The 24,796-nt window shown below is 37.4% G+C and overlaps 1 protein-coding gene across 50 annotated transcripts in view; it reads right to left on the reverse strand.

Annotated features, from left to right (window-relative positions):
• The window catches only part of PKP4 (plakophilin 4), a 269,591-nt gene that overhangs the window by 29,876 nt on the left and 214,919 nt on the right, over window positions 1-24,796 (reverse strand). For 26 of the 50 annotated variants that reach the window (XM_071216397.1, XM_071216415.1, XM_071216417.1 and 23 more), the window contains 3 exons: window positions 23,431-23,644; window positions 11,767-11,899; window positions 10,482-10,695 (listed from right to left, as the gene is read on the reverse strand). In XM_071216397.1, coding sequence (XP_071072498.1) covers window positions 10,482-10,695; window positions 11,767-11,899; window positions 23,431-23,644 — 561 coding nt within the window. Of the gene's footprint in view, window positions 1-10,481; window positions 10,696-11,766; window positions 11,900-23,430; window positions 23,648-24,796 lie in introns of all 50 variants that reach the window. The other 24 variants (XM_071216406.1, XM_071216402.1, XM_071216398.1 and 21 more) reach the window with 1 other exon arrangement.

Here is a 24,796-nt window from a genome sequence, read left to right on the forward strand (position 1 = left end):
GAAGCAGGTATGAGTTTATTATCTGGGAAACTGTCACTTGGAGAAGTGATTTGCCTGGGGCCACAGGGCCGGAAGGAAACCAGCTGCTCTGGCTCCAAGGCCCCCGCTTGCACCCTGACACCATGCCGCCTCTCCCTAGGAGTGTAGGGACTTCCATTTGTAGGACCAGAAACCACCACATGTGGCCTGGAGTGTGAAAAGCAGAGGCCAGGGAGAATCGGGTGGGTGGGGGAGGAGGAGGAGTGGGGAAGGGAGGTCAGGGCTGAAGGTGGGACACGGACTGCAGATCTGGACTGGCAGATGAAGTCTGAAATGCAGGGACAGGTATGATCCCAGGGTTGGTGGTGAGGCTGCTGGATCACCAGGAGGCGCAGAGCCTATGTCTCTGAGCTGGAGCTTAAGGAGGTGAAAAGGACCTGAAAGAAGAGGACCTGGGAAGGCAAAGAGGAAGGGGAGTGTTGAGATGAGACTCTGGAGCTTGATACAAGGTGAGAGTGGCACCAAAGATGAGTCACCTGTTTGGCATGTGTGAAAATATGTTATCAGAAATGAAGGTGTAAAGGGAAAAAGAGTAGTGCGTTAAAAAGTGCCTGCTACTGTTTCATAGTGCCAAAGGGTGTTATGCACTAGGCCAGCAGAACACTGGAGCTTACCTTCCTAGCTTCTAAGGTCAAGGGAGCCGCAGCATGCTGGCTGTGTGAAGGGCAAGTGGAGCAATGATCACCAGGGCGATGTAAGTAGAACTTGAACACAAGTGGCATTATGGTCTGCTCCCATGGAGAGATAACATGTATGGTGTTGCAAACCTGGAGCTTAGATCTACTCAACTGCCCCTCAAAGAGAAACTTAACCATTGGTTAGTGTTAAGTACTGTACCTACTGCCTGATGATTATGATGATATCTTTTCTATTCTACATCATATGCAGAGGGATATTGAACATGTTAAAAGTCCTGGCAAACTTCGTTTTCTAAGTAGTTAATGAATGTGCTTAACCCAGGTCTCCCTCCAAGCCCTTATTCCAGAACCTGTCCCACTCACACCCTGGGGAGAACTGGCAAACCCACAAGCCATCCTGTCTGGGCTAAGTGTTTTCTCACCAGAAGGGAAAAGTAAAGGAGGTGGCTAGGACCCACTTCAGTTTAGCCCCTTCAAAGGTCTGTGGATAACCTTTCACCCAGGACCTAGAAACCAAGTTCTGATCAAAACCTACAGGAGAACAGGCCTCATTCTCAATTAGAGCCAAATATTCTATACCAATGCACAGTGTGGGTGATAGGGTGGTGTTTGGGAATCCTACATTTTATAAGACTGTTCTTAAATCCACAACTTTTCTGATGAAAACATTTAAAAATACATTAGAAACTATAAAGTATTGCTATGAGAGGTGAATGAATACCTAAATGAAAACGTAAAAAGAGCACCTAGATGAATAGAGAGAGAGATACCTTTTTCATGGGTCAGAAGACTTGATGTTATGTCAGTTTTCTCTTAGTCTATGAATTTAACTGCTGCAATGAAAATTGCACTGGTATTTTTTATAGAAGTTGTCATTTATTTTAAAATTCTCAAGGAAATGCAAGAGACCTAGAATAACTTGTGGAGAGCATTAATTGAGAAAATACATATGAAGCACTGGGCAAAGTGTCAAACACTTGTATTAAAATAAGATGTTTAATAAATGTCATGACAGAAAAAAAGAGACAAAACTAAGTAGTTTCTGTGTGAAAGCCAGCTGTTCTCTCTATCTCTAGCCCAAACACCTATTGCCAGGGGGAAGGCAAGCCAGACACCCCTTAAGAAATCTTGTCTGTTTTCATTTCCTGTGGTTTCTTCTGTACAATATCTAAAAAGGAAATACCTCTTATTGTCCCCCTTTTAGCTGTCTTAAATATCACCACCACCATGGAAAACTGGGACTGGCAATTTACACCAAACCCCGTTATCTGTTACAATCTCTCCCTAGAGCTAACTGACAGCATAGAAGAAACGAGCCATGCCTTAAAGCTCTTAGACAGCAAATAGACTCTTTTGCTGCTGTGGTGCTGCAAAATCGCAGAGCCCTAAACATGCTAACAGCAGCATGTGGGTGGGGGGGTGGAGGTGAGGGCCCTGCCTATTTCTCAAGAAAAAAATATTTTTATATAAATTGCTCCAGGATAGTCCTAGACAGCATTCAAAACCTACGAGATGAAGCCTACCAACTTCAGGGGGATGTAGCCTCTGACGGCACCTGGCCTTTCTCCCTCTTGTGGCCCAGTATGTCATAGCTGGCCTTCTTTTTGGGCCCACTTACCACCATCTTCTGTATCCTTTTTAGTGGGGCCATGTATCTTCAAAATTCTAACTAAATTTATTTCTTCCAGAACAAGATATTTGTCATGCCGGGATTTCAGCCAGTTCCAACCACAGCAGAACATCTACCCTCACCCTTTACAGAACAGTCAGAGAGGTTTATGACCTGTTAGGCAAGGACTACTGCCCTAACCAGCAGGAAGTCAGGACAGAAGAATGATCATTGCTCCTCAGCACCCCCTTAAGAATAAGGGCGTGAACTCTCTGAGGGGGGAGTTGAGGCAGGTTAGTACAGGGAAACAGAGAAGGTGGGCCACAATATGGCCGACAGACAACATGGCTGCAAGACCTCACTGAGACCTTCAGTTTAACCTTGAGGTCCCAGTTGCTCTTTCTGGGACCTCCCCTTGGCCTGGGATATTCCAGACAGGCCTCACCATTGGCCCCCACCATTGGTGGGGTAACCAATAACAGCTGGGGCCCATCCCCTTAGCATAAGGAAGGGGAAGGAATAATTATCAGTCTAAAAGGTAACTACACAAGGCAGAGATCGCTCTTGAGGAGCCTGCACCAAGTTTTGGTATTTCCATCTTTCTCTCCCATTTCTCAGCAAGCTCTGTTCTTTTCCCCATTTCCCAAATAAATCTTTTTACTGGCCTGGAAAAAAAAAGCCTGCTATTTATATCTATGGCTTCAGGTTAATCAATCAAACTTTTCCCCATGACTGGAATGCCATGAACATAATATGAAACCAAAATGGAGTCAAAATACTGGGAAAGCAATTAATTATTATGAAAGTGGGACAAAAGTTCTGTCTTCAAGTATAGGCACTAGCTAAATTCTGAGGAAGACAAGTCACGGTAGTATATAATCATGCCCAGGGTCCACGAGATGCCACCACTTCAGCAGGGGCCCTGCACATGTGCAGTGGAGTGTGCAGGTCTGTCCCTGGCTTGCAGGTGTGGCTTTCTCTTTCTGCCCCCGCTGCATTCCCTGCAGGCTGGGACAGCGGGCCTCCTTCTCAGCAGGGCCTTGTTCACAGCCTTGTTCGCCGCCATGCTCCCTGAGCTTCCCTGCACAGAGCACATGCTTAATCCACACGAGGCAAGGGAAGGCTCACTCAGGCCCAGCCACAGTGAGAGTGAGGGGCCCCATCTCTGTTTTAGCCAGTGTGTGCTAAGCGGCTCTGAGGGAAGGAAGCTGCCCTGGAGGGGGCTGAAAGCCTGGGCTAGGTGCAGAGGCTGCACAGGTTCCCCACTACGGGGTTCGCACCTGCTCTTTAAATTTTTCCCCAGGCAACTGACTCAAATGAAAGATCGTTAGTGTCTTTAGAGAACATAAGGATTAGACTGTGTTGCTGTGATTATGCAGGCACAAAGAAGGTGGATCAACATCTTTGAAAATATCTATCAGTTTCCAGAGGGCCATTTACAGAATTACATTTGCATTACAATTTCAATATATTTTCAAATTCAACATGTTTTTCTGTATTCTAAGTAATTTTTTCAACTTCATGTTTATGTTGAGAGGATTAATGACATAATGTAGTCATGCAGTCCTAAATTTCCTGGAAAGACATTTCCACAGAAAATAAATGGGCTGAAAAATTCAGAAGTGCTGACTAGAATTACTCAAGAGGAACGTAAATAATGGCTCCTTCTTTAGAAGAGAGTTTGTCCAAGGAAACAGGATGCATGAAAGGAAATCTTACTCATTCTAATTAAATCTCACCAAGAGAGGCAGAGATGGCAGTGAGGGCAGGGGCCACCCTGGTTATTTCAGCCTTTGACACAGAAATCATCATTTACACTATCATAGCGATTAATTAACCTAAGAAAAAGCCACTGAAGTTATATATTCCACAGGTGACTTTTACGTGTCCCAGGAATTCACTTTTCCATTTGCAATTGTACTATGTCTTCAACTTAGTTGTCTGGTGCTGGCAGAAGCTTAAAGATGAGAATCCATCAGTCATGAGCTATGGGAAATCAGAAAATTTGAAAACTGTAATCTATATGAAGGGCCAAGTATAGGGTCCCTCTGGCATCTCCTTTTAAATCTTCATGTGCCTCACCTTCCTTACATTTACAAGACTGAATTGTTTACTGGGGAAAGGTGACCTTACGGGGTCTTCCCATTGCGGGAAAGGCTAGTCGGCAGGTGGTTGACTACCTAGGTTCTATATGTGATCGTCTCAGATCTCCCCACTAGATGGACTCTTTTTGCTCGGCATTCGAAAGTACACATCTCAGAATACATGGTCATGTTCCACTTACATGAATTTTTCATATTCAGTCTATAAATCTTGAAATAGTCACGACTAAAACCAAAAGCACATGTTTTCTAAGCAAACTAGGCTTTATGGTTGTATCTGACCATCACTTTGATTTGAAGAGATAGTAACAAAGTTCAAGGGTTTCTCTATACACTTGGTGAAATTCAGAGAGTAAAAGGTTTTGTGGGGTTTTTCTTTTTGTTCTCTCTGTGTGGTAATTTGAAAGAACACAGGGTAATAATATTTGAAAAAGGGCATTTGGACACCAGATTCTACTCTCATTTGGCACTCCCCAGTGGCCCGGGGATGGTGAGGGCAGGGGCAGGAAGGAAGAATGCTAGCCTGCATATAAGGACCCCACCTTGCCAGTTGTACGTTCAACCTTTCTGTCCCCATTTTCTCACTGTAAAAGGAAGGGCCAAATAAAAGATTTTTTTAGCCCTTTCCAGCTCAAATTTCTATGACTCTAACAATTAAGAATTGGTCCATTTAAAATAAACCATTTTTGTCTTATTATCAATTAAACAAAAATTTCCTGGTTTCAGATCTTTAGTAAATAAGAGAAAGTGTCAGTTGTTAAGGTTTATGAAAGCGCTGAGTGATAAGGCTCCTAACTGATTTGGGCTGGGAATTGGGAGAGGATGTTGCTACAATTCTGAAAACTATCCCTGCAGCTCCTGACAGCTCTAGAGGCGTACAAAATCAGGACAGAAAGTAATAGGCCAATTCCTCTCTGGAACAGAGAATAAAGAATCATTTTGGAGGCACCTTAATTAGGCCAAAGGGACACATTTAGTAAAGAATTTTATCCTGTAATGGCACAAAACAGCCCAAAAGGCTGAATGAGTCTTCAACAAGGTCTGCTCTTTACAGTATCTAAGACCGATTCTTGCCAGAACAGTCTGTTTGCTGAACTTTATTCTGGCCAATATACCTCTCCTTAGAGCACAACTATCATTTTCTCATTAATTTATTGTCTAATTAGAAATATGGAACTAATGAACAGGCAAGGAATATGCCTAATTTCATGTTCTGTAGAGAGCCTGGAATCTGTTGCTGGCATCCAAAAATTTCAGAATGAACAGTGTGGAAATATTTTACTTCACCATATGGATGAATAATCACTTGCTAAATTGGAAGGAATATAATAAGTCACTTGTACAAAGTCTATTATTAAACAACAAAGGCTATTTTTTGGTATTTAACACCAATGTTCATTGGGGGTAATAGAGGTGTGAGGATTTTGGGACATTCGGTACACTAAGAGGCAGGCTTCTAGATTCTGTGCGGTATCTTTAATCTTTATAATTATATTGAAAAATTGATGCTTTCAGTATGTCCAATAACTTGGAAGTCATTTTCCTAGCTTAGAAACACAATCATCTCAAACAAAGGAATTCCACATATCTTTTTAGTGACAAGATATTCCCAATTTCTAAAATCCACCGTTTGGTATCTAGCAGACAATCATTTTATAACCCAACTGGAGAACAATTCCGCTTTATCCAACTTTCAAGTTCAGCACAATAAAGACAAAAGTACCTTTGGAATTAAAAAAAAAAAAAAAATCACCCTAAGCACCCCCACATATCAGTAATTACCAAAAGAAAAGCTCATTAGGTTCCAACCTGGAAAATGTTCAACACAATGAAGAAAACACGAGGATCATATTACATGTTAGAAAACTATTTTAATTAACAATGACAGCCATACTGTCTTGGGAAAATATACTTGGCAAAAGTTATTTTCTCAAAAGAAAGATGCGGCCAAAAAATGCAGGCCCTGAGCATTTATTACATTTAAAGCAAAGGCAAAGCATCTTTTCTAAAAGAATAGCTAAAATTTCTTCATGCAAGTACAGTAAAAATTGCCAACATGAAACAAAGAGGACTAGAAAAAAAGACTGGATTAATAACTGGGTTGAATTACTTAATTTTAAGAATAAGAGGATACCCAGCTTCAAGAGGATAGTAATTTGTTCAAATTATAGAATGTTCTGAACATGCAGTTAATTGTGCTTTAATATTTCAGGATCTGAAGTTGTGTGTAATTTTCACTCAAGCACTCCTAGGCCACAATGACAAAGGGCAAGTGTTGTGCAGGGCTGGCTAGAGTCATGGTATTTGTGGACAGACACTGGTTGAGCACACACACACACACAAACGTCTTATATACAAATGTCTTCCAGACATTTATCTGGAAGGAAAATGTTCCATTTCCAGAGGGGATCAGAGAAGGCAGGCAGCTGCAGGGACGGTGGGTGGTGTGGTTGCAGGCACCTGCGCCCCTGTTGGAGCAGCCATGCTTTTATGAGGATGGTTCACACTGGGGCACACTTTCCTGGCTAGGTGGGGTGCAGGAGTCTGGATTGGAGGTTGAACTAGTCCTTTGTGGGCCCATTTCTAGGCAAAATGGACTCATGAGGTATTATCTTCCTTGCCTTCTCAAACCAACGGCCTCCTTGCTGCTTTCTGGATACCTCTGCTGCTAAGCCTTAACCCACAAAATAATGAGCTCCCTGTCCCTATGGGTTCAAGCACATGATTGTGTGTGGAAGCTATTCAGGGATTCAGGCTTTGGATGCCTGACTGGGAAAAATGAATTCTGAGGTCCCCTCCAACCACGTGATTCTACAATTTAAAGACCGCTTACGAGTATTTGACTTGAGGAAGAGTTAACCAGAGAAAAGCTCAGGGATCTCGATGTTTTCACACTTTTAAAGATTATCAGGGTTCAACCATTCCTATTAATGAACATCAATGAAGGTTGGTATGACTAAATTTTAAGACTGAAAAATGTCAATAAATTATTTTGGTGTTGCCATAATTTGTGACTATAAATATATGTATAAATGTAACACACCTAGACAGAAGCTACTGTGTTAAATTTATATTAGGCTCAGTAGTTTCATATTAATTAGACAATATTTACATACAAATCAAATTCTGACTGACATTTAGACTGTTAGGGCTGGAATCCCACTTCAGCAGTCCTTTAGTCCAACTCCTTTATATATGGCAGCTGAATGATGGGTTTACACACTGACTCTTCCCATTCCAAAGCAATACTATTTTTGAAGAGTATGTATATCTCATAAGCAATCAATTCACATGTCAAAATAAATTATTAGGAGTAAAATTATATAGTTAGAAAGCAATTCTTAATTTTCCCAATCTTACAAAGATGGCCAAAAATGCTTCTTAAAGCCCAAAAGCCATTAGCAGATGTTTCCAAAGCAGAAATACCAGAGATTGTTGTTAGTTTTGCACTGGAAGTGATACCATCTATTGGGGAAATAGCTTTTTTTTTTTTTTAAATTAAGAAACACTCATATCCTCCTGTCAAGGCCAGGCTCTGTGTCCTAAACAACTTGTGTCAGTAACTAGTACTGTGCCCACCAGAACTGAAATCTGAAACATGGAGGAAAACATCTACATTAGCACTTGCACCCAGGGGATGCCCCAGGTAAATTAGTATAGAAAAGCCCTTAATAGTGAAGTCTGGCTCTACTAGAATTTGATTTACTCACAAATGAAAAAAAAATCATCGAACTTCCATGTACTTTTTTCCACTTCTTGTCAACAAATATTACAAATCCCTTGAGCTCAGCTAAGGAAAAGCACCATAACAGTTTTTCTCAAGGAAAACCCTCAGAAAGAAAAATTCACAAAAGACTTACTGCCACTGTGAGAAATGCTGTCAGAAGAATAGAAAAAACCTGCTTCATTACTCAAAGGACATAAGGACCAATTCATGATAAATCTGGCCACAGTTAATCAAGAGAAACAAATGTGAATAGAAGTTGTCCCTGGGTCACCACTGATTCCTCCATGGGGAGGGCCACTTGTATCCTGCTGTAGTTTTATGGGATGCACAGCTGCTTAACGTGAGAAAACACATCTCACAGTGTGAAAGAGCTAAATGCCTCAAAACCTTTTTAGAAAGAAGGAGCATAAAAAAAACTAATAAACCAATGTGACGAAGTTTTTAACTTGGATGTCATTTAGTAGTGTGAAGATATTGATTTTCAAAATCAGTAAGGAAGGAGATCCAGTGCAAAGTTTAAGATTTACATGAAAAGTCTACTCTACTTTAGTACTTAAATTTCATCCTTTATTTGGAATATAGGGAAATATTAATGCTGTATTTTGAACATTAATATCTCATGAGAAAGTTGATTCTCCTTAAATATTAGATTCACAGTGGTTTGGTACATTCCCAAGTCTTAAATGGATTATATCTGACAGAACCTACAGCTTTGATTGCATCGTGGAAGTCAATGGGGAATGGGATCAATTTTGCAGAAATGTTAAGATTTTAAAAATTAAATATTTCAAGCATAAAAAAATAAAAAATATAAAACACTCAAGTATCTACCACCCAGCTCTGACAAATATTAATATTTTGCCTTATTTGTTTCAGATTTCTCTCTTTTTAAAGAGCTGGATTACACTTCCAATTTCATTTCCTTCTCCCTCCAGCTGAGTAACTACTATCCTGAATCTATTTTTTATCATTGCAGTTAAAGATATTACCTTTATTGCATGACCATGTATCTAAAAATAATTTATAGCCATAATTTGTATGTTTAAAAACTTTATACAAATGATACACGCACTTACCATTCTGTAAAATTTTTTTTGAGATTTATCCATGATGCTATATATTGGTAATGTTCTGATTTTAACTCTTGATATGTGGTTTTACCATGTGCCTGTATTATGATTTATTTAACACTTTTCCTGCCAGTACTTAGTACTTTCCCCTAATTCTCTATTATAAATAATGCTGTTATCAATTCATCCTCTGGCGGAATCATTCTCTCATGGCAATCTCAACTACTCTTGAACCTATAGGCCTCCTTTTTCTCTCTTCACACTGGACCATAATCAAGCCCTGGGCAAGAAATATTTTCTTGTTTTATTTTCTCCACCTCTCCCCCTCCTTTCTATATCATTGATTTAGTTCAAGGCATTATATCTAGACTATTGACCTCTTTATGGGCCTCTGAGATGCCAGGCTTGTCCTTTTTAAATCAGTCCTCCACTCTGCTGCTTGCTTCAAGAATGCATTTTAAAACCCCAAACTGGCCATGCCATGTCCTATAATGACTCCTCATTACCTGTGGGACACAACGAAGTTCCTCATTAAGAGTTCCTCATAAAAGTTTCCTCACCGAGGCCTTGTTTCCCTCCAGTGAGACTTATGCCATAGCAGGCCCCTTCTGTCGCTAGCTCCTAACCCACACCCCATGCTGACTTTGAGCCTCTGCTCGTGACTGGACTATCTCCCGTTTACCTGCCAATGCTGCTTCATCCTTTACGACAACTTCGGTTACGACATCGGCCAGGGACCATTCCTACCCATTCTCTGTGCTCCCAGTGCAGCTGCTACTGAGAAATTCTGAGAAATTCACAAAACTACTTGTGTTCCTCCCTAGCCTGAGTGTTACTTGAGGGCAGCAACTGAGTTTAATTTAACGTTATATTCCTGGTACTTGGGAAAGTGCATGGGAATACAAACAAGTACTCAGATCCTGGCTGAACTGAAGTGGAGGGTGGCCAATCCATTAAATATATTTTATTTTCATGATAAAGAGAGTGAGTCTATCAGAAACCAGTAGATCTACTATGGATCTAAATAAGTTACCTAGCCGTCCATGAATAAGAGATCTCCATTAGCTAATAGTAGGCATTAGTAAGTACAATAACTGATCCTAACAGAAATGACCCTGTGGAGCAAGAGTCTTCTGAATCATTATATGAATACAGGCAGTCTTCTTCACAGCTACAAGCCCTGCATCATCATCTATTACCTAGAACATCCAATTCCCTGACAATGCCACTATCCAAGGGTATATTCTAGGTTGTTTTCAACATGCCTTCTAGAACAAGAGCACGTTCTATACCCACCTGTAACAAGCTCCCTTACTTCGGCATCAATAGATTTTCTCAACAGTCGCAACAAGGCAGGTATCCCACCAACATTCTTCATTGCTATTTTATTTTCATCTGTAGACTTGCCAAAAACCAGATTTCGGAGAGCACCACAAGCGTTCTTCTGAACTTCCAAAACTCTGTGGTCCAAAAGGTCAACCAGATGTTTGATTCCCCCTAACCTACAAACCTAGAATGAAAAATATTAGGAACCAAGCCTAAGTGGCATGTGACTCATCAGGGATGAAGCAAAAGATCAAGGTAAAGGGACCACTCCAGATAATTTCAAAAGGTTACTTTTTTTTTCTATGTAACACATCTTTTTATAAATTTTAGGGCATTCTCTGTCATGATGCCTGGGTTCAAGGCTTAAAAAAGGGAAGGGAGACCTGCATGGAGTAATGTCCATGTGCAGGGAGCCCAGGCCTCCTCCTTCCCTTTAAACACACACAGGGAATTGTGCTTTTGCTCCATGAGTGCAGTGAATAGAACAAACCTGTATGCAGGGTTGGAGACATCACAGGAAAGAATTTTTTACTGAAGTAATTTAGTTTGTAGAATTAGTTTTCTAGGCTACCTTTCCTAAATTTTCTTCCATTTGTCAATTCTTTGGTATGCTGCTTTTTTAATACATCTACCTTCAGGTCTGTAATAACTGGAGTGCGATTTTACATATTAAATTGGTGAAAAACACTTCTGTCTGATTTCACATTGCAGGGGGAAAAAGGGCCAAAACTATTAAAAGAAAGAACTGGTCTGTTATAGACACTAGTCAATAACCAATGACTCACTTTTTTTCTATATTTGGCAAAAACTTTAAAATCTGAAATAATATTCATATATATTCAATATCAGTAAGTTATAAATCTCCTGTAACTTAACTGTATGTTGACATCAGACTTGACCAGAATCTCATAAAATACGTGAGCTCTCTTGTTTAATGCAACTGTAATTTTTATCTAATATATTTTAAAAATACTTTAAAAATGCAGAATAAATTGATTTTTGCTTCATATTTTCTGAATAAGCTAATGAATTGGACATGTAATTTTAAAATGCTAAAAGCACTTGAAGAAATATACTCATTCTAGTTTTTCCTAAGAAATACTGACATGTAGAAGTAAGAAGGAAAAGAGTATCTGGTATCAAACCATCCCTTTAAAATGACCCCTGAATTGCTTCTGGCATGTTCTTAGGCACAGGATTGCTAGGTGAAAAGGCACTACAGTCCTCAGATTGTCCGAGGGGCTGAGTCCTGTACCTCCATCTTCACTTTGTTGTCACCGAAGCACAGGTGCTGCAGGTAGGCCGCTGCGTTTGCCTGAACTGAGGGGAACTGGTGCTGCAGCATGTGAATGACTTCAGGCAGCTCAGGATCACGCCAAGCAAACTCCCTATATGAGAGAGACATGGCTTCAAAAAGGAGGGTCCCATGTTTTAAAAAGTACATTAAACAAAACATTGTAGGGCAAAACTTATCAGACAAAAATTGGAAGTTATAAAAATCCTAAAACACATGTACATATAAACAATTATTTTTCTGAGGAATATATACAGAGGCCCAGATGCTAATGATCTTACAGAAATCATGATGTATAGATGTACAGATGATTCAGGGGAACAGAGGAAATTCTTAATATGAGTAACTTCCATTCTAGCTTTTCTCCTCCTGATTCTATTTTTATGCTTTTCTACCTGTGTAAAAAATTTGCAGGTGCAAGGCACAGGTAAACAAGCATGCTTCAGCTAAGAGATATCTCATGCCTGAGGAGAGAGAAAGAAGGGGTGGTGGGAATGGAGAAAGCCTGCATCAGCCTAGAAATCTCAAATGCTGTTGACCCGATGATTTTAAAGAAATGTAATGTTTATGGTTGCTCTTCATTATAAGACATAGAAACATAAAAAATTACAAAAAAGAAAATACTTTACCAGTAATCCTACATCTAGAGACTGATTGTTGACATCTTCCACTGTTTTCTTCCCTACATGTATGCACACGTGTATTTTGAATTTTTTCATAAAACTGATTACTATTAAATAGCATTGATTATTTCATAAGCACCTATATTGTGCCAGGAACTATTCTAGGTTTTCACAAATTACTTCACCTATTCTTTTTTTAAATTTCAAAAATTTTATTTTTTATTTCTCTCCTCTTCCTCCCCACCCACCACCCCAGTTGTCTGTTCTCTGTGTTTATTTGCTGTATGTTCTTTGTCTGCTTCTGTTGTTGTCAGCGCATGAGAATCTGTGTTTCTTTTTGTTGTGTCATCTTTTTATGTCAGCTCTTCATGTGTGCAGCACCATTACTGGGCAGACTGAACTTTCTTTTGCGCTGGGCAGCTCTCCTTACGGAGTGCACTCCTTGTGTGTGGGGCACCCCTGCATGGCAGGGCACTCCTTGCACGCATCAGCAGTGTGCGTGGGCCAGTTCCACACAGGTCAAGGAGGGCCGGGGTTTGAACTGCAGACGTCCCATGTGGTAGACGGACACCCTAACCACTGCGCCAAGTCCGCTTCCCTTAACATTTTATTTTTAAAGAAGTTTTAGAGTCCATAAATGACACATTGAAAATATAGCGGGATTCCCACTTCATTTATTCTCACAGAAACCTTATAGATTTGGATTTTGAGACAGAGAGAGTTTAACCAACTTGCCTAAAGTCACACAGCTAGTAAACAGCAGAGTAAGATTTAAACTTCGGCAGTCTACCCTCAACCACTATGCTATACTGTTTCTTGTATAGTGAGCATATAAACATATTACATCCATATACTTTCATACTCTTTTTTTCAGGTAACATTATATTGTCAGAATTCTCTGCTGCCATTCAATTGGTCCATTGTTTGGAAACCTTGTTAACTAACTACCAAGTGATACTTCTAGTGCCCTGTTTTAAAGCCCCAGAACTCTATTGGTCTGGGAAGGCTTCATTGCACTAACGTGCAATTAGGCTGGTCGATTGCAAAGGGGCAGGCCATTTCATATCTACACATGCACATAAATACCACCCATTCAAACATATCTTTGGTGAATTCTTATATGTTCCGTGTGACATACAAGGTGCTGGAGATGCAAAGGTTCTTTTATGCCAAACTGAAAAGTTTACTCCTGACAATAACAGGAATTTTCATTTATTGAGTGTGTCAGGCACTGTGTCAAGAGCTTCACATGCATCATCTCATCTGCCTTTACTATTCCCCATGAAGTAGGGGATTAAGTATCATCAGATATAGATATGGAACTGGGATTAGTAATTAAATAGTAGAGATTAGTGAAACACAGGTGGTCTAGAGGCTGTCCCTATACATAAGGAACTGAAATCTAACAGACATTTTGAAGCAGAAGAGGAGCAAGTGAGTGTGACATGGTACATTATTTGGAATATAACTCAAATGGCCAAGTAGAGAATGAACTAGAATCAGAAATGCCAAGGAGTAATCCACACAGTTGCTTAAAACAAAATAGAACCATCCTTGCTTTTTTTTTTCCCCCTTATCTTCCTCATCTAATCCACCAGTAAGCTCTGTTGACTGTCTCCAAAACATTCAATTAAAAACTAAATCCATCCATTATCTCCATTTTGCCTGGATTTTAACAGCCTCCTACATGTTTTCTCTGCTTCAAAAGTCACCGTCACTTCCAAATTTACTCTTTACCTAACAGCTGGATGATCTCCCAAAAACTACACTAAAGGGTGAGCTTGAAATTTTTGGTTTGGGGGACGGGCTGAATGATGTCATTAATACAACATTAAAAAAGACAGCAAATTCCAAGAGTCAGCGTAACACAGCAGAAAATATGGCATTAGACTGCTTAGTTACTATATGATTTTGAAAACTAGTTAGTTATTTGGAGCTTCAGTTTCCCTGTCTATAAAATAGGAACAAAAATATCATTTCAACCTTATTCACAGGTTGGTTGTAATGATTAAATGTAGTGATGTATATTAAAATATTTTATAAACTTTCATTTCCTATACAGATGTTTTATTAATAGTCCTCATCCCTGAATATGAACTATTTTAAATAGGGACATTCTCTAGAATAAAGTGTTACTTTTATGAATTGAAACCATGTTAACCATTGCTGATGAAATCTGTCTAAAACATATTATGTAATTCTATGCTGTAATTAAGAGAGTGCATGGAACACACCGTGCTCTTTCCTTGATGACTCACATTGATTACGAATATACACTGTCGTCTTTAAGTGGCATGACGATGGTCAAGACTTCCTGACATTCCTGGGTGTCAAAAGAGCCTGACAATACCAATGGTGGGCTCCAGCTGGAGATGGGCAGTTAGGTTTGGTTCGCATCAGCTCCAACTCTGATTAAAGATCAGAGCAGAAATTTCCCCTGGAAAGACTGCTATCAAGTTTATGGATTGATGGGATGGCATCAATGTTTGTCAGGATTTGCTTCATTAAAACCTAAGTCCAGCCTTTCATTTCCAGTCATCACAGAATAATTAAATGATATGGGATTGTCCTCCCATCATAAGCAACTATAAAACTGGACTAAATGTATAAGGAAACTGTTCTCAGGCACTGGACAACTGACAACACAAGACTGTAATCCTTGAGATGAGGAAAACACTGGAGCTACCCCATAGTCACCTGGCTTTCTGCCTGGAGGCACTTCATGGGCCATGTCAGGGGGATCTGAGCTCAGTGAACTGAGGAAGAGATGAATTTACAGAGAAGATTTTAGAAGTCTATGGGAGATAACCCACATTTCCTTAACCTAGGGCTGTGCAGGCTGTGCGTGTGCATCTTAGGAGTAAGGACCATCCCAGAGTAAGGATCACGTTACAGGACTTCTCACAAATCCAAAATAGGCCTGCTCTAGCAAAGAAAAACAGTTTTGACAAGATCAAAAGGAAAGACCTCCAGTAATTTGTCTGCCAGAACAAAACTCAGTACCTTAAAGGAAGACAATATGCTGCAGACTCTATGTGAATCATTCACAGCAGTAAGCAAATAATTACTAGACATGAAAAGCAGGGAAATGTGACTTTCAAAGAAGTAGAAAAAGCAACCAATAGCAAAAAACCCAGAGACAACTTAGTCATTAGAATTAGCAAAGGGATACCTTAAAATGCTTATTATAAATGTGTTCAAAGATGCAAAGGAAAAGATGGATATAAGGAATGCACAGATGGGGACTCTCACCAAAGAAATGGAAAATATAAAAAACAGAACCAGATCCAAATATCTGAAATAAAAAAAAAATTCACTGGATGGGCTTAACAGCAGATTGGAGAATGCAGAAGACAGCATAGTAAATGTGAAGACAGAACAATATAAAATAGCCAATCTGAAAAATACAGTGAAATATGATTGAAAAATAAACAAAAAACCCCAGTAACTTGTGGGATAATATCAAGTGGTATAACATATGTTTAACTGGGGGCCCAGAAGGAGAGGTGAGAAAGTTTGGGGTAGAAAAATATATTTTAATAAACAATGGTGCAAAGGGGACGTAGCTCAGTGGTTGAGCACCTGCTGCCCAGGTACAAGGTCCTGGTTCAATCCCTGGCACCTCCTAGAAAAAAAAATTGCTGGAAATTTCCCAATTTTGGTAAACATCATCAACCGACATTACAAGAATCTCACTGAACTCCAAACAGGCTAAATGCAAAGAAAACCACACCTGGGCTCATCAGAATAAAATTGCTGAAACCCAAAAATAAAAAGAAAGATTGGAAAGGCAGCCTGAGGACACCTTAAATAGCAAGAGGAATGATACCAGTAATGGCTGCTTGGAGGCAATGGAGGTTGGAAGACAAAGAATACCATCTTTAAAAGTACCGCAAGAATTTAATATTTAGGAGAACATTCTTTAAAAATTTGTGAAATAAAAACATATTCAGATAAATGTAAGTGGAGATAATTTGTTGCCAGCAGACCTGCAACATAAGAAAACTTAAAGTAAATTCTTCAGGTTGAAGGGAAATGAGTATATGGAAAAATTATTATATAAGAAAAGGTGAAGAAGACATAGTTAATAAGTAGATGAATATAAAAGACCATCTTTTAAGAACTTCTCTTAAGTTCTTAAAAAAGTGACTATTTAAATAAAAAATAAGAAACACGAAACACTTATTTTTTATAATGTTTTACATAACTTGTGGGTTTTATAATATGTACAGAGTAAAATATTTGATGATAGAAGTGAAATATTTGATGATAGTCAAGGGGTGGTATATGGAATTATTCTGTTGAACATCTTAGTTTGGGCCCTGGTCAAAAGGAACACCACGAGTGTTGTCATTCTTTAATTATAGTCACTTTCATAGGAAATACTTTTAAGATATTCCTTTTAGAAGCATAATTTGTACTAATAAAATTTCCATCCAAATTAGATGACTCATAGATTTGTTTATGTAGTAAACATAACTACATATGTTTACATATGTAGTTTTACAACTGAATACAAAATATATAAAATAGTTGCTGTTTCCAAAACCAAAAATTAAATAACAATTGTCATAGAACTTCCTGTTTTAGTTTGAATATTCAAACTTCAAATTTACCTGGATTTCATTTTCAGCTAGAATGAATGCATCTATTATAATTATTTATTCATCTTATGAAATTCATTATCAGTAAAGTTTCACATAATCAAAGCTAGCCATAACATTTTTATGCATTAGACTATGAAATTATCATATTATGAATAGCAAAAGTATATTATCATACATGAAATCCTTGTTTAGAGTGAATCAACTTTTTCTTATCAGAGGTCAAAACTGAAGCTTTCAGGGACACCTATTAAACTCAAAGCTCTAATCATACTTCACTGCATTTCTGGGTAGCTATCATTTTCTCTGCAGGCTCTAGTCAAGGTATAGTGTAAATGACCTACACTTCTAAACCCTTTTGGAAATTTCTGCCTCCATTTGGGTGTTCTAATCTTTTGTCATTTTAAGGACTTTAAAGATGAAATCATGTAAAAGTATTTTTGACTCAATTACATTGGAGGTGACATTAGAAGAGTAATTTTTAAAATCCATAAAATAAAAGGAAGGTAGCAAAAAAGCCTAGCAGAGCCAAACGTATGCAAAAATCTTGAAGAATTTTAGGCAAAAAAGTGAAGAGGTGAAATCGTTTTAGTGAAACAATCTGCTTCCTGTTCAAGTATAAAGTATATTTAGTTACTTTATTTTAGTGACCAAAACCTCACTCATGCTTTTAATTCATAGTCATTAGAATGAGTTCGTAGGTTTCTAAAAATGGATTGATAATTCTAGCAATTTTCCGGTGAAATAAGTATTTGTGAGCGCAGAGTGAATGAAATCTTGCTAATATATCCCTTAAAATCACATTGAAGCTGGTTAAAAATTTAGCAACCATTTCACTTTCAGAAATTAAGATTCTCTTTTAGTTTTTAAATATCTTTATTTTTGCTGAATATTTAAAATAGCTTTCATTAAAAATGATGTTAGTTTTTCAAAATCAATCAAGTACTAATGACTCAAACTTATCTTAATAAAAAATGTCTTCTACATGGCTAAATAAAATTAAAAGGAGAAAACATTGATTACTTGCCAAATATTATTTGCTTATCAGATATGAGAATTTCTTGTAAACCACCTTCTGCTAAAGGGCATTAAGCTTTTCAAAGGATCTAGTTAATAAAAGCTATGCATAGAGCTGACCAATATGATTCAAAGTGTAACACTATCAGGAAGTATAATCTATAGGAACTATTCAAATATTTATAAAACATATAAACAGGCAATAGACAAATGAATGGACAGATAGAATGATATGGCAAATGGTCAAAGTTGGTAGATTTGGACATCTGGGTGGGGGGGTATACTGGAGAACTCTGTATGGCTGCTGTATTATTTTTTCAACTGTCTTGTAAGTTTGAAATTATTTCAAAATGAAATGTTAAAAAAAGTACAATAATTAAAAAAGGGAGAATTGGAAAATTCAGTGATACATGGAAGTTAACCAATACACACTTAAATAACCATTGGGTCAAAGAAGAAATAAATCACAAGGGAAATGAGGAAATATCTTGAGAAGAATAAAAACAAACCATACCCAACCTTATTGGATGAAGCAAAGGCAGAACTGAGAGGTGGAATATATAGTTCTAAATGTTTACATTAAGCAGAGCTGATGTAACTCAGTAGTTGAGCACCTGCTTCATATATACAAGGTCCCGGGTTCAATTTCCGGTACCTCCTAAAGAAAAATAAAAATTTAAATAAATAAACAAATAAATGTGTACATTAAAAAAGAAGAAAAATTTTAAATCAGAGACCAAACTCACAACTATTGGAACTAGAAGAAGAAGAGCAAACTAAACCCAAAGCAACCAGAAGGAAAGAAATGACAAAGATTACAGCAGAGATAAATGAAACAGAGAACCAAAAAAAAAAAACAACAGAATCAATGAAACCAAAGTTGGTTCTTTGAAAAGATCAATAAAAATAAACCTTTAGCTAGAGAGACCCAAAAAAAGAGATTATGCAAATAACTAAAATAAAAAATGAAAGGGTGGGGGAGACAATTCTGCCAACTACATAGAAATAAAAAAGGATTATAAGAGGATAATCTGAAGGAAAAGAATCACATGATCATCTCAATTGATGCAGAAAAGGTATATGACCAAACAGAGGATTCATTCTTGATGAAAATACTCTGAAAGATAGGAAGAGAAGGAAACTTTCTCAACATGAAAAAGTGCACACATGAAAAAAACACAGTTAATACTGTACTCAACAGTAAAAGACTGAAAGCTTTCCTGCTAAGATCAGGAACAAGACAAGGATGCCCACTGTCACCAATGTTACTCAATATTGTGCTGGAAGTTCTAGTTAGAGCAGTTAGGCAAGAAAAAGAAATAAAAGGCACCCAAATAGTAAAGGAAGAAGTAAAACTCTTACTAGTCATGATGATTTGATCCTATACCAAGGAAATCCAGAAAAATCTCCAACAGAGCAACTAGTTCTAATAAATGAGTTCTGCAAAGTGGTGGGATACAAGAGTAATATGCAAAAATCAGTAACATTTATGTACACTATTAATATCTGAGGGGAAGTCAGAAAAAAATTCCGTTTATAATAGCGACTAAAAGAATAGAACATTTCGGAATAAACTTACCCAAGAACATAAAGGGCCTGTATGCAGAAACTACAAAACATTGGTAAAAGAAATCAAAGATGACCTAAACAAATGGAAGGACAATCCATGTTCACAGATCGGACTAAGTATCATTAAGATGTCAATTCTACCCAAATATATTTACAGATTCAACCCAATCCCTGTAAAAATTTCAATAGCCTTTTTGCAGAAATGGGAAAGTCAATTGTAAATTTATTTGGAAGGTTAAGGGGCCCCAAATAGGCAAAATACTTTTAAAAAGAAGAATGAAATTAAAGGATTCTCACTTCCTTCATATTACTTAGCTACTGTGGTAAAAACAGCATGGTACTGGCATAAAGATTGAAATACTGACACGTAGAATTGAACTGAGAGTTCAGAAATGGGCCCTCACATTTAAGGTCAAGTGATTTTTGACAGGGTTGTCAAGCCCACCTAGCTGGGTCAGAACAGTCTGTTCAACATGGTGCTGGGTGAACTGGATATCCATATCCAAAAGAAAGAAAGAGGATCTCCATGTCACAACTTACACAAAAATTAACTCAAACTGGATCAAAGACTTAAATAGAAAAGACAGAAAGACAGAACTCATAGAAGAAAATATAGGGAAACATCTTCAAGAACTTGTGGTAGGTAGTAGTTTCTTAAACCTTATACCCAAAGCACAAGTGACAAAAAGAAAAGGAGATAAACTGGACCTCCACAAAATTAAACATTTTTGTGCTTCAAAGGACTTTGTCAAGAAGGTGAAAAGGCAGCCTATTCAACAGAAAATACTTGGAAATCACATACCCGATAGGCATTTGATATCCATATAAAGAGATCATTCAACTCAATGATAACAAGACAAGCAACCCAATTAAAAAATGGGCAAGAGATTTGAATAGATATTTTTCCAAAGAAGAAATACAAATGGCCAAAAAGCACGAGAAAATACTCAACATCATTAGCTACTGGCAAAATGCAAATCAAAACTATAATGTGATATCATTTCACACCTTAGAGAGAGGCCATTATTAAAATAACAGAAAACTACAAGTGCTGGAGAAGATGTGGAGAAATAGGAATATTCCTTTACTGTTGGTGGGAATGTAGAATGGTGTAGCCTCTGTGGAAGACAGTGTGGCAGTCTGGAAGCTAAATATATATCTGTCGTATGATCCAGCAATCCTGCTACAAGGAATATATTCAGAAGAAATGAAAACAAGGACATGAACTGACATTTGCTCACTGATGTTCATAGCAGCATTATTCACAACTACTAAAATATGGAAACAGCCCAAGAGTTCATCAACCAATGATGGGATAAACAAGATCTGGTATATATACATAGGATGGAATACTCTTCAGCTATAAGAAGAAATGAAGTCAGGATGCATATGACAACTTGGATGAATCTTGAGACATTATGTTGAGGGAAATAAACCAGACACAAAAGGACAAATATTGTATGGTCTCAGTAATATGAACTAAATATGATGGGTAAACTCATAGAGGTAAACTCTAGAGTACAGATTACTAGGAGACACAATGTGGGTTGAGAAGGGAGAACTGAAGCAGAATATACACAGAATTTTTAATAAGGTTGATTGTAAATGTATGAAATGGTTAGAGTTGATGGTAACACATTATAGTGAGTATAACTAATACTGCTGATTTACAAATGTGATTGTGACTGAAAGGGGCAGTCTAGGAATGTAACCATTAATTGAAAGGAGGCTAGAGGAACTGAATACAGTGATTTTGATGCTAAATGAGGACTGTGGTTAATAGTACAAATAGGGGAATATTCTTCTATTATAGGGTATTAAATATATGATGATACACAGGAAAAATAAACCTAATGTAATGTATGTACTCTAGTTATCAGTTTACAGTAATGGCCAAGAAGTTACTATAACAATTTTAAGGGTCAAAAATAGGGGGCTATGAAGGGGGTACGAGATTTTTCCTTTTGGAGTAACGATAACGTTCTAAAGTTCACTGAGGTGTTTACAGCACAACTCTGGTAAACTGAGAGTCACTGAGTGTTCACTTTGGATGGAATATACAAGGCATGAGAATACTGATTACATGGCATTCATAAGTGGGTGGTTTGTGGGAAAAATACATCAAATGTAAGATAAGGATTATAATTAGTGGTAATATTTTGATGATTTTTTAAATCATTTGTAACAAATGTTCCACAACAAGGTTTTCATGGAGGGGTGATGTATGGGAATCCTATATGGCATGCATGATTGTTTTGTAAACTCACAATGTCTCTTTAAAAAAAAACAAACAAGAAAGGAAACAAAACTTAAAACTCCAGGAGAAAACATAGGAAAGCATCTTCAGGATCTTGTGCTAAGCAACAGTTTCTTAGACTTTATGCCAAAAGTATGAGCAACAAAAGAAAAAATAGATAAATGGGACTTCATCAAAATTAAAAATTTCATGCAAAAAGACTTTATCATGGAAGTAAAATAATAATTCCCAGAATGGGAGATAATATTTGGAAACCACATTATTAGATAAGAATTTACTATCCAGGAAAAATAAAGAACTTTTACAATCCCCCCAAAAAAGACAAACAACTCAGGTGAAAAATAGACAAAGATCTGAATAGTCATTTCTTCAAAGATGATCTATAAACAGCCAATAAGCACTTGAAAAGATGCTTAACACCATTAGCCATTAGGGAAACTGAAAGTCAAAACCACAATTAGGTACCACTTCATACCCACTAAAAAGGCTGTTATTAAAAAACAAGTGTTGGAGAGGATGTGGAGAAATAGGAACACTCATTCAGTGTTGGTGGGAATGTAAATGGTGCTGCTGCTGTGGAAAACAGTTTGGTCAGACAGAAAAGGACAAATATTGTATGTTGTCACCTATATGAAATTATTAGAATATGCAAATTCAGTCAGAAATACTATGAATACAGGTCATCCAGGGGCTGTGGTGGCAGTGGAGAACGGAGTTAATGCTTAACTGGCATAGAGTTTCTGTTTGGGGTAATGGAAAAGCTTTGGTAATGGATGGTGGTGAGGATAGCACTACATTGTGAATATAACTGACACTACTGTATTTTACATTGTTTAAAATGGGAAATTTTAGGTTGCATATATGTTATCAGAATAAAAATTGAAAAACAAAAACAAACCATAGCCTCACTGTTCCCCACAAACAGTGGACCTTAATGTTAACTATGGACTACAGTTAATAGTATAATAACAATAATATTGTTTCATAAGTTGTGTCGAAAGTGCCACAAGAATGTGAAGTGTTAATAGGGAAACTGTGTGTGTGTGTTTGTGAGAAGGAGAGAGGGGTATAAATGGGAACTCTGTACTTCCTCCATGATTTTTCTGTAAACCTAAAACTTGTCTAATCAAAAACAAAAACAAAAACAAAAACAAAGGCAACACAACACTGGCCTTTCTAGATTAAAGCAATCATAAACTTTTTCTGAAGTCCTCATGCAAAACAGTCAGGATAGGGGAAAGGGGGATAAAACGACCTTTTAATATCATTTATTTAATTCAGACCAAGAAGCTGTCCCAGGTGGTTGCCTTGGTGAAGCATTTCAAGGATGAATGCTGCAGATACTCAAATACCCCTGTGCACTCTCTAAACTATTATTAAAGTACTGAAAGAAGGAATCTATCTTTAAAATGAAATTAACCTCAATGACCTACATATCTAGAATACAACTGAAAGTATTAGAGATAAGGTGTTACTGATTAAAAAACGTCACACTGAAAGGACTGGTTGAATCCTGTGATATGGCAGTGTTCTGGAGACTCGAGTCGGTCCTTGCCTGGGGTCTTTCTGAATGCTGTCTATTGACGGTGATCTTGTGGTGCCGTCATCTGCTGGCCCTGTGTGAAGCCTGTTATAATTGCACTCTTGTATTCGGTATTGTATCGGCCTATAGGGCTCCGCATAGGTAGCTGTTGTGTTCAGGGCATAATTATTTCTTTGGTATGTAAGGTTACTTCGTTGGCTGGAGGTCCTTTGCAGATTTCCAACACCTACTAGAAAATCAAAATTTAAAAAAGATTAGTAGATTCTCCATGAGGTCATACCTTTAAAAGGGAACACATTTTTTATTTTGGTAAATATTATAGATTTTGACAATTATTTAAGTAGCTTACTTTTATATTTTACAAATCTAGCTCAGTGCCAAAAAATGTATACATAACAACAGTTATGTCAATATTATTAGCAGGAAAGAACATGAAATTATAATCTGCTTATGTAATAGGTTATAATATATTAAGACTAACATCTACAACAGAAAGACAGGAAAACAAAGTAATCTGAGAGAACAAACTGTAGACTAAAGTAGACTTACAAGTATTCTACTATAGATTTACGGTGATTCTAAGCAATGTAAGAACTTATATTATTGATGTGGAGGTAGTGGCCACTGGAGGTTCTGAGGGCAGGGAGAGGGAAAAACAGGTGTAATACATGGGGGTATTTTCGGGATTGGGAATTGTCCTGAATGACATTGCAATGACAGATACAGGCCATTATGTATCTTGTCATAACCTACAAAATTATGTGGGATAGAGTGTAAACTATAATCTACGCTGAGTGGCAACGCTCTAAAATGTGTTCATCAATTGTAACAAATGTACCACACTAATGAAGGCTGTTGTTAATGTGGGAAAATATGGGAGGTGGAAGAAGCGGGGCATATGGGAATCCCCTCTATTTTTTATGTAACATTTATGTAATCTAAGTATCTCTTAAAATATATATTTTTTTTAAAAAGTGAAAAATAAAACAAGTAATCTGAGAAATAAGTGAAAAAATTACAAAATTTCATAATTTATCTTAGCCATAAAAATAAGATATTTACTAAAAATTTTAAATAATTGAAACCATTAAACTTTTAACACTTTGTATAACAGTTTATTTATTTTGGTATATATTTTTCTTTTAGAGCTATGGACCTTGCTATTATTGGCAAATTTACTTCCTAGGAGAGAAGACTGATACATTAAATTCTTGTATAGCTGCTCCATAAAATTATAGTATGATTACATACATAGAGAAAGGTAATGTAACCCACTTTAATATTTCTTTCCTAACTACTGCAACAGGTATATCTCCAATCAACGCAAACACATTCTTCCTGCAATTAAAAGCTTTTAACAACATAATCTATTAAGATT

The sequence above is a fragment of the Dasypus novemcinctus genome, chromosome 7 (assembly GCF_030445035.2).
Source record: "Dasypus novemcinctus isolate mDasNov1 chromosome 7, mDasNov1.1.hap2, whole genome shotgun sequence".
Lineage (NCBI taxonomy): Eukaryota > Metazoa > Chordata > Mammalia > Cingulata > Dasypodidae > Dasypus > Dasypus novemcinctus.